Source organism: Akebia trifoliata, chromosome 8, assembly GCF_017979445.1.
Source record: "Akebia trifoliata isolate Shusen 1 chromosome 8, ASM1797944v1, whole genome shotgun sequence".
NCBI lineage: Eukaryota > Viridiplantae > Streptophyta > Magnoliopsida > Ranunculales > Lardizabalaceae > Akebia > Akebia trifoliata.
The window spans coordinates 8,943,250-8,954,449 of record NC_141382.1 but is presented as its reverse complement, the minus strand read 5'-3'; the positions used below and the strand labels follow the sequence as shown (position 1 = coordinate 8,954,449).

Here is an 11,200-nt window from a genome sequence, read left to right as displayed (position 1 = left end):
TTACACCCCAATTTCTAAAAATATTGGGTGAATTACCGTTCCATGTGCTAAATGTGATGAAATTCTGAGTCCAGTACATTGTTCATATTAATTCCGAAAACATGTAGGAATCTTTTTTCATCAAATTCATTGGTAGATGTTTTTAATTTAAAGTGACGAACTCGTTGATAAATTACCAATGAATTTTTCATTAAAAAATAAGGATATTTTATCTTAAAATTTACCTATGAATTTGTCTCTTTAATACCGATGAATTAGTCACTTTAAAATTGCTAATGAATTCATCACTTTAATATCAGTGAATTCGTCACTTTAAATTAAAAATACCTACCAACCCCGTTGGAAAATGACTCGTGCATATTTTCGGAATTAATATGAACATTATACCAAAATCGGAATTTGAAAATAAGTTGCGCACATTTTAGAAAAATCCCTAAAATATTTATTATACCCCAATTAAAGATTAAAACATATTCTTCAAACATGACAAAGGTTTGGCACAAACTATAATCTCAACATTGCAAAATATTGTAACTTGAGTTCAAACAATTTAGTAACTGTTTATAATTCTAATTAGGCTCCTATAAAATCTTAAACCCAAAAAAATAGAAATCTTGCAAAAAAATATATATATACATAAATAAATATGAGAGAGCTTCTATTGGCACCCAACTTTTAATTATTCTCAATGTTCATTTATTTTCTTTATTTTTAATTGGGATGTAATAAGTAATAGTTGGGGTGCCATTAATAAAAACATAAATGTAATAAAATTTGTCACTTTTTGTTATTTCAAACGTGTAATAGAAAAACAATTTGTCTAATAAATGATTTAAAGAGAACAATTGAAGTTAAAAAAATAAAAATAAAAATAAAAAATCCTTATCTCAAGAAAAATATTTTTGTTTTCTGTGAAAATATATAATCCTACACTTGCAAATGCCATTGTCCTAGCAATCATATAAGGTTTATATGTTCAACGAACAACCAACGTAAAAAGAGATTCCATGTGGAAAATGGTCCTTAGGCATGTCTCTATGTCTTGCTCATGTGGGGTTGTCGTTGGTATGTGGTTGATTTCGAGTTTGGAATCTTCACCATATGAGTTATGGACATAACAACCTGATGCACTTTAGCTCAACAAGAGTAGTCCATTAACTCGCCAAAACAAATAGTTCCATATGTCTTGTCGTTGTATCTAAAGAGGAGGTAACAAACAAGATGTTTTAGCTTTCATTCATGACTTCATGCGAATGCAATTCTTATCGTGACCATCAATTGCTTGATCAATAAAAACCATGTGTCAAAATAAATATATAAACACACCATTTAATAAGGAAGACATGTATTTCTTTTGACATATTTACGTTTACTATATTGAATTCGATGAACCATAAAAGAAAGGAGAAGAAATAGGTGTTATCAATGATCGATCTTAAGTTACCCAACTTTTTAAACTAAAACAAGATGCATGTTTGTCAATTAACAACTCTTGTTCCCTCTAAATTAAACTTGAGAAAATTAAAACTTTATATAATTGACATGGATGATAGAATACATGGTTCTGAACAAAATGGAATGCAAGAACATAACAATTTAGCCCTACATTTTTTTCTATATAAAACTTAGAGAGCTACTATTAACACATCAACTTTTACTTACAATACACCAACTAATCTATATAGGGATTTTTTCAAAATGTGCGCAACTTATGTTCATATTTTGATTTCAGTACACTGTTCAATGAATTCGTGAGAATTTGTGACTTTTATAATCAATGAATTCGTGGTATATCTATGAAGTCGTAGATATTAAAAGTGACAAACTCGTTATAGAAATGACAAATGCAAGTTTTGAGAATTAAAATGAACAGTATACCGAACTTAAAATTTCATCATATTCAGCACATGAAATGGAGATTCATCCATCTATATATATAAGAACCATTTAATTTCAGAAGGATTGATGTCTTATAATTAAAATTTGATGTGCCAATAGAATCTCTCTAAAACAAATCATGTACCAAGATTATTTCCTCAAGGGTAGTTTTGTATTTTAATGTAGTGTCGGGCGCAGGAGTTAATTCTGTTATTTAAAGAAGCGCCAAAGGGGTAGTTAGTAATTTGACTTTTCTAACCTCAAAATTAAAAAATTATTTATTTTTTAACTTTTTAAAGATTAATCGGATTTCTAGGGATTTTTTTAGAGATTCAGATTGGTGAAATCTCTAGGTGTGCTTTCCCATCTAAACAGTTTAATTTTAAAAAGAAAACAAAATTAGCTCACACGCAGCCGCAGACGAATCTAACGCAAGGGGCGTGACATTTAGGGATCGTCCAATAAAAAATCGAAACGTGGACATCTTAACCAACGAAACCGGATGTGGGCCCCTAGATAACACTACGTCAGGCTTTTTTTAGTCGACACGTTGTACGTTTACACCGAGGCCTGTACGGCGGTTTTTGGATTCGTAATCGGCTACAGCCACTCAATAAGGTTGGAAATGATTTGACTTGGACCAGCTTAGCCACGCCTTTAAAATATATATATATTTTTTTGTTTCCAAAATGTTGAAGAAACACATTCAACGAGTGTCACGTGTACAAATGCCCAAACTATTGTTTCATTTCAACGGCTATGATTTGGTTAGTTTAATGGTTTAGACTTTAGAGCAAAGTGTGGTGATACATCTTTCAAATTATTTTTTAGAGCTTATAATGCCACATCAACTTTTGCTTACGCCACCCCAAATTTGTGCTAATTCATTGGTTATTTATGTATGAATTGGTGTGGCATTGGCAAACATTCGTGTGGCAATAGAATATCTTATTTTTTAAGTGTTTTATTCCCATTGCAAGGTTGTACGATATTAAGAAGTATCAAATCATTATCTTAGTATGTAGTTAGATAAAGATCATGGAATTAGTTATAATGGAATGTATTAAGGTGCATAAAGATGCAATTAATCAATTTGATATTGTAGTTAAGGTGATTACGTAACTATATGTACAAATGTATAATTTTTATTTAATAAGAGTTGAAACATGAGATCTAATGATCTGAGTATTCAGTTCATCCCAAATACATTGTCTAGTTAAGTTTTTTTTAGAGTCTTATTATGGTATTAGAGCCATGGCAGACTCCAATTTTACGATTAGGCTGGCCATGATCTTACATATACTTTTATTACCTTCCCAAAACATTCGCCTCGCCTTCATCCAACCTTCTTTTGTTGTCGACAACTTATCTTGGGGATGGATCAATCATTGTGTTTATCTCAAATATTGAATCTATTTTTAAATACATGTACTACCATTGGATCTTCCCTTACCATAACATGAAGCATCGTACCACATCAATCACGTCTTTGTAATCTATTGATGGTGTTTTAACAAACAGGTTCCATGCACTATTTCATTTCTTATTCAAATATTTCACATTTCTCTCGGAAATTAAAAATATATAAAACCATCATTGTTGCCTTGTTATCATGTCTAATTGCATTGATGAGATTTTCTCTTGCACTTACTTGTACTGTTTCATATTGTTCTCTTCAAGTTAGAGTGTGCACATGTATTGATCGTCATTAGCAGTGTGTTACATGGGCCATACACATTCAAGAAGTCCTAGGAGTGGGGGTGCAACATCACATCAAGATCCCGGCAAATTTCTTCAACATCTCTTCCAATCTACATAAGCTTTAAAATAAATATGGTTTGTTTGGTCAACAACCATTTATCCCTTTGGTTATTGGCTTGACAACCATCATAAGTCCCATTCTCAAAGAAGACCTCAAAATTCTATATTTTTTTGGCTTGATTTTCTTATTTCTAAATCCAACTCATTGACAATTGAGCCCAAAAGGTCAACCCATTAGTGTATGCTCAGCCCACTTCCACTAACATCCAGAACTCAAGTCCAATACCTTGTCCAATCCCTGCATTTTACTTGTGTTAGAAGACTTATAAAAAAATTACATAAAAAAAAGTGAGAAATTTTTTCCACAACTGACATTGCTTATGGGTACCAGAAGAAAGCCCAAAGCCCATCAGTTCAATATGAGTCCAAGATAGGCCATTACCAATGATTGAGCAAAGAAGTCGGCATTGAGCCCATTTATTAGTCCATTGTAGACCATTTTTATTTAATCACTTTCGGATTAAAATCCATTAAGTTCCGATTTGGCCTAAATCGACAATCGCCCTAATCAAAGTCCATCCGAGTTGAGCGTATGACTCCTCCCCTTCTACACATAGGGACATATTGTCAATTATCTCTTTTAGGCAACAATAAAGAAAAACTTTTCTTTTGATCAATGAAATTATATTGGCATTACTATTCATCAACAAATGAGTATTGATTTCCAACAAGTATGACGGACAATTTCGTTCATCCATCAACAAGGTGTTGATCATATCAAATGTAACCAATCGCAAGTTTCATATTCACCGGAACATACAATTGTGGGGGGATGTTAGAGTATTACATTAGGTTGTATGGCATTAAAATGCATCAAGAAGCATCAAATCATTATCTTAGTGTGTAGTTAGATAAAGATCATGGAGTTAGTTATGATGCAATGTATTAAGATGCATATAAATGCACTGAATCAAATTGATATTGTAGTTAGGGTGGTTACGCAACTACATGTACAATTTCTATTTAATAAGAGTTGAAACCTGAAACCTAATGATCTGGGCATTCAGTTCATATCAAATACTTTCATTGTCTAATTAAGTTATTTTGAGAGTTTTATTAAATAGTACTAGAAATGAATGTGTGTCAACCACCAGATGGGTGGTTGAGTAGTACAACTTCGGGGGGTGTGCTCCCCTTGTGATCTCAAGTTTGAATCTCACTGGCTGCTAATATTTGTGGCCACGAACCACAAGATTAAAAACCTTGTTAAGCATGCCTTGTTCGGGGAAAGGAGAATAGTTGATGCGCGCAAGTTGGCCCAGATACCTTTTTTATAAAAAAAATGGTTTTGTGTCTTTAGGGCTACAACTTGGGCGGGTTAACCTGAATTTAACCTAATTAATGGGCGAGCCTGGGCTAAGAAATCTCAATCTGAATTGAATTCGGGTTGAAATTTCAGGCACCCAAGTCTGATGCTATATATTTACAGATATATATATATTTTTATTTATTTAAACAAAATAATTTTCTCTTCCTAAATATATTTGTAAAATCAAGGAAAAAATTTCTTTTTTATTGATTTTTCTTTCTATATTTAAATCTATTGTTATATATGTTCAAGTATAGTATTTTTCAATAGATTGTCTAAATATTATTTAAATGATGGATTTGGAAGTTGTATGCAAATTTATTATCTATTGATTAATTTTTTTTATTTTATGTTGTATTACTTTTTTAAGGCATAAAATAAAATTTATACATTGATCAAAATGAAATTAGGTTTCTCGCCCAAAATTATTAACTTGGGCTAACTCAATTTTAAAAGCTCAATCTTGGGTCGAGCTTGGGTTAATGAGCTCTAACCATATGTCGATGGTCGGGTTGAGAGTTTTACAACTTGGGTTGAGCATGAATTGACCCTTCAACCTTCCTAAGTAGCAGACCTAGTGTCTTTGGTGCGGGTAAGCTAGACTTGAACTTACAACCTAATAGTCAAAAAAGTTGTCTCATGGTCATAGGATGTTATGTAACTGAAGTTTTCTCCTTTACATGTAGTTTTTTTAAATTAGAGTTTACCTCTAATTCGCTCATGCCCACGACACAAACATCCTTTTTGGGGTTAAGGGGGTAAAAGCATAAAAAATTAAATTTAAAGATTATTATTAAATATTTTTTAAGGTTAAAGGGGTAAAAGATGAAAAAATGAAGTTGGTTAAAAGAGTAATAGAAAAAATATAAGAAAATTATAATGGTGAAGTGTAAATGAAATAAAGTGATCCCACAAAACTATAGTTTGATAGAAAGGTAAAAATAATAAGAGTGGAAATATAGTAAAGATAGAAGGAGTAAAAAGTAAAGACAATAAAGTGGATCCCACAAAACTATAGCTTGATGAGAGGTTTATCTTAGTTGGATTTATCTTTCACAAAAATGTTTCCTACTGTTATTATTAGAAAAAAAAAATTAAGGTTAAGAGGTAGAAAATAAAAATCAATAAAATAGATTAAAGAGGATATATAATTGACTAGGAGGGAGTGAATATGAAAGACAAAAAAATGTTGTATAGATCGATGGGACATTTGTCCCCAATCACAAATTTGTAATTGAAGAGACATTTATTTTCAACTCAAAAAACACAAAATTGTGGCAACCCAGGTCTGTTTTATTACATGGATTTGAAAAAAGACTGAAAGGACTTGAAATATACTACTACAACATGGACGAGTACTTTAAAAATATGTTACAGATTCATTCATATTAGTTTGAAATGTAAATCAATTGAAGGAAACTACATAGTGAATTTTGAAACTACATAGTGAATTTTTCCATCATGATCTCAACCCTCCCGATTGGTTGAATTTTGTCATTTGGTTCAACGAACCAAATAGTGAATATAAAACTAATTTTTTGTTAAGAAGTTCAATTAGGCCTCTAACATCTTCCTTATTCTTCATTCATCTTTACTATTATAATGAGGAGAGGCAGAGAAGAAGTGGTTACACACCAATTTTGGATTCCAAAAGTGCTCCCACCTTAACATTTAAATTTTATAATCAAGGTCCTTTTGGTAAAAAACTTAGAAAATTGCGATCGCACCTCCTTGAAATCATGTTGGTTAGTTTTTGAAATTATAAAAATATCCATTAACCATCAAAATCGCTCTTTAATTAATTTTTAAATTACAAATAAACCCTTTAGATACACACGCGCTTGCACATGCTACCTTTCTAGTATATGTAAATAAGAGAAGCAAATTTAAATTTTGTTTTACTTATAACTCTTAGAATTGTTTAACATTATTGTGGTACCTGTAACTTGTAGGTTAAATTACATATGCGAGCGTGCACGAGAGAATCGAAAAATAGTGAACTAAGAAAAGAATCACCCTTGCCTTACGAATTGGATTTGCTCTAAAGTGGCAATCTATGGACTGTAAACTTGAATTCAAACTAAGAGAACTGATGAATCATTGTAACATAGCTCTTGAAGATCACTTTGGAAGGCTCTTTCCATTCACTATAACAAGTGTAGATCGTCGTGTATTATCCACAGAGGAATGATCTAGATTTACCTTGGAGAATTCTTGAAAACGGATGACGTAACTAGGTTCGCTTGGTTATCGGGCCAATCCAAGATCGAGACATGTTTAGGGTTGAGTTTGGAATTGAGAGTTAAACTAAACCCGAATCATGTTATCCAACACAAAACCTAGTCATATGCATGTAGGCATGTAAAATACTTTTGGATATATGGTTTGTGGGAACTTTCTCTGATAAAAGGTCATGGGTATGGGTTCTAGTACTCATGAGTGCATGTTTTAACATAAAATACATGAAAAATTACTTAAAGGACCTTGACAGAGGAATTTATTTATAAATAGTCCCTAAGTTGTGCACGGTAGCTAGATAGGATATTTAGTAAACTTTAGTTCTTAATGGTCCCTCATTATTGGCGAACTTACCGTTTTATTTATTTATTGTCGAGTTCACCACTTTTTATTTATTATTGAACTCAACACTGGTCATTGCCGAGTTCATCACTGGTAAAACCCACTCATTATCAAATTTTGCGTTTTTTCGACTAAAATTCATGGAAAGATGACTAAAAATTTGAGATAACAACTTGGATGATTTCAACCCAAATAACCATTCTTGATCGATTTTCATCAAAAAACTAACGAAAAAAGTATAAAAAAAAAACTATAGTTTTTTTACATGAATCTTCAAAAATGTTTGAAGAAACCCTTGAAAATACCATCTTCTTCCTTCTTAAATCTGTTATGACAGAATGAATTCTCCGAAACTCGATTGAGATGCCAGAAATCCATTTTTTTAGATGAAAACATTGAGTATGGACGGGTAGGGCTTTAAATTGTGAGAAACGTGGGAGATGAGGTCCATGGACTGTTAAGAAAATAAAAGTTTACTAAATGGACTATTCAGAAACCGTCAAAAACTTAGGGACTATTTAGAAAAACAATCCCTCCATCAAGGTCCTTTAAGTAATTTTCCTAAAATATAATATATGCATGTATTACGATGGCTAGCCCGCAAATAGGTCCGAATTCATGAGGACTTGATCTAATTTGGACTTAATAATATTTTTAATTTGGCCCCACTTGACCGTTCGATGGGGCAACATTTTGAGCTTCAAAAAGCCACACTTGATCATGGTTCGGGCTAAATTCATCATCTTGAAGTCCTTTTTTAACGTCTATGATAAATTTATTTTGATTTTATTCAACATTATCTTCTATTTATCATTTTAAACTTCTCTTAATCATTCCTAGAGAATCCTTGAATTTTGGCCCAGAAATCTTATCTTGTCTCGAGCTTTGAAGGTTGAAATAGATGAAATCTTAAGGTTGAAGATGAATGATTTTGAGAAAAGAAAAAGATGGCCCAAGAAGACGATATCCAGGTCATTTTCTTATTAGTCTATCACCAAAGACTAAGCTCAAGGGGATATGTCATCAATTTGAAAACATAGGGAGTATCTAAAATATTCTCCAAAATGTAGAGGTGTATTTCTAAAAGAGCCTTCTTTTCAATTATATTTAGATTTCTAAAATTTTAAAAAGTTACCCAAGAAGACTCCTAGCCTTCGTCCCCAGATTCAATTTTCTTTTATTTTTTTTCGCGGTAATCTTACCCAAAATCTCGGTCTCTCGTTGGTTCTCGTCATTTGTAAGTTCGTCTCCATCGATTTACTCCGATCCATCAATTAGGGTATGGTTTTTCTCCTATTTGTGACGAATTTTTCTGTAATTTTTGAAGATTTTTTTTTTCCAGATATCTGCAAACGACATTTACTCTCTAAAATCTTGTTCCCCCAATTTTCTCCCTCGATGGAAATAATTCGATTCAATTTTTTTAAATTCTCTGTAATTCTGCAGTTTCTGTGATGTTTGTGGTGCGGATTTTGGTAAAAAGATGTTTCTTTTTTGTTAGTACGGATATCCTGATTGAAGAATCAAGGTTTTAAAATTAGATCGATTGAACTAATTTGAATCACTTTAATAACGGATGAACTTATTATTCGATTTCTAAGTGTGTTTGATCTGATTTGTTGTAAATTTTACGGCAATTTTTAGCTCATTATCCACTTTTATCTGGTTTTAAATTTGTTCGATTAATCATGCTGTGCTGGATCAATTACTTCTTATTTGTTTGATTAAAGCACCTTTTTTTTTAAGATTTAAGTCATCGATGTTGAGGAAATTAAACCAGATTGTAAATATGTGGGAGACTTCATTAGTCGAATAACTAGATTGCTTTCCTCCCTTGTTTCAATTTGTTCCTGATGGTACTGATACCTATATAATTATACAAATCTACGTGGAGTTACAGTTATTAGGGTGCATAGAGATATTTCCACCCTTATCTTTTCCATGTAAGGCATTTTTATGAGGAAAATGGTTAGAGGAGTGAGATATACACCAGAGTGCGAAGTTTTCTATTGCTATATGAAGGGTTGATATGGCCACCACAGGCCGATCCGGCTGTTATATATATATATGACTCGTGATTTTCTGACTCCCCCTCTACTCTCATGACGTGACATGCGCATTGAACCATATATTTTTCCTTGGGATGCACAACTGCACATATTTATGGAGATGTGCATGTATGTATCCGGAGGAAAAAATCTATGGTTTTATGCACATGCCACGTCAGGAGAGTAGAGGGGGAGTCAATATATTGTTATTCATATATATATATATATTGATAAATAGATATGATTTTATTAAAAAGGGAGGTCGTGGTGACCAACCCGAGAAAGAAACGGTGATACCACCAACCCACAACCTCAAGTGCACTACTCTGCACTAAGATTGCACACCCTATCCCACCTTACAATGAAATCTTCAAAGAAAATACCTCAACTCTTTAAAGAACTTACCCTAATATGTGTTGTACCAGTCCTCCTTTTGCTACATGGTCGAAGACTACTGGCCGGGATTTGCTACATGGGAAGATGCTGAGGTGATGAAACGTGTGGGCCACTTAGGGCTTGCCACCTCAGCTGCTGTAACTTGTAAGAAATCCTCATTGCTATTGTGAAAAGCTTAGGAGTGTTGCTAAAAGAAACCCATCCCATAAAGGGGTTACGTTTATTTTCCAGGTGAGACTATTGGGTTTATATGTTAGTCTTTTTTCGTAGCCTAGAATTTTGGTCTATATTTGGTTTGCTATTATCATAAAGGAAATTGATTTGCTAATTTAATGTTTTATTATGTGTCCAATTGCCATTTCTCAGACAGTTAAGAAAATTTTTCATGGCATCTACAAGAAAATCTAGAAGTGTTAATAAGCGGTATTCTAAAGTTAATGAGGATTCCCCTGAGAAGGATGGAGGCGTCGGGAACAAAAGTAGGCAACGGGTGAGTTTTGCTTTCACTTGGGACACGAGGTTTATATGCTCAGATTGTTTGGAAGTAAATGTAATCTCTGCACATTTTGACCCAAGCTTTATCATAACTTAAGCCATCTATAATTCAGTAACCATATATGCATGTTAAGGTCTGTTTGCAGGTGATATATTCATATGTATTACAAAACATTTGTATTTATTCAGATTCATGTTTCTGTAACTTATATTCAATATAATAATTACACTGGCACGTCGAATTCCTGTGTTGCTATATTGCAGTATGTAGCCGCATTGAACTGACATCACTGACTTGTTAAGTAGTCTAGCTTTATGAACATATTTCAATGTATTGACCAACATACTCATCCTGCAGAAAAGGAAGTTGTCTGACATGTTAGGGTCTCAATGGAGCAAGGAAGAACTCGAGCGTTTCTACGAAGCTTACAGAAAATATGGAAAAGACTGGAAGAAGGTTTGCCTGTTATTTGTCATCTTAATTTGTTGTGCTCTTTAAAGATAAGGCCGACGGGCCAAAATTATTTGTTTATTTTATGATTAATGGGGATCTTTTTAAATATTTGTTGGAACATGCTTGAGATTCTGTTCAGTACCTTCTCTATAATTTTTCTTCGCTGTGAATTGATTCTTTTGCTCTTTACCTCTTCAACTGATTACTGGTTCACATGGA

At 32.8% G+C, this 11,200-nt stretch overlaps 1 protein-coding gene across 2 annotated transcripts in view; it reads left to right on the top strand.

Moving 5' to 3' along the window:
- Positions 1-8,708: 8,708 nt before the first annotated feature.
- ALY3 (DNA binding protein) overlaps positions 8,709-11,200 on the top strand; it is a 37,389-nt gene continuing 34,897 nt past the window's right edge. The window contains exons 1-4 of one of the 2 annotated variants that reach the window (XM_086450496.1): positions 8,709-8,867; positions 10,062-10,263; positions 10,399-10,522; positions 10,886-10,984. In XM_086450496.1, the coding sequence (XP_086306622.1) occupies positions 10,418-10,522; positions 10,886-10,984 (204 nt within the window). In that variant the 5' untranslated portion in view covers positions 8,709-8,867; positions 10,062-10,263; positions 10,399-10,417. The remainder of the gene's footprint in view (positions 8,868-10,061; positions 10,264-10,398; positions 10,523-10,885; positions 10,985-11,200) is intronic. The other variant, XM_086450497.1, reaches the window with a different exon arrangement.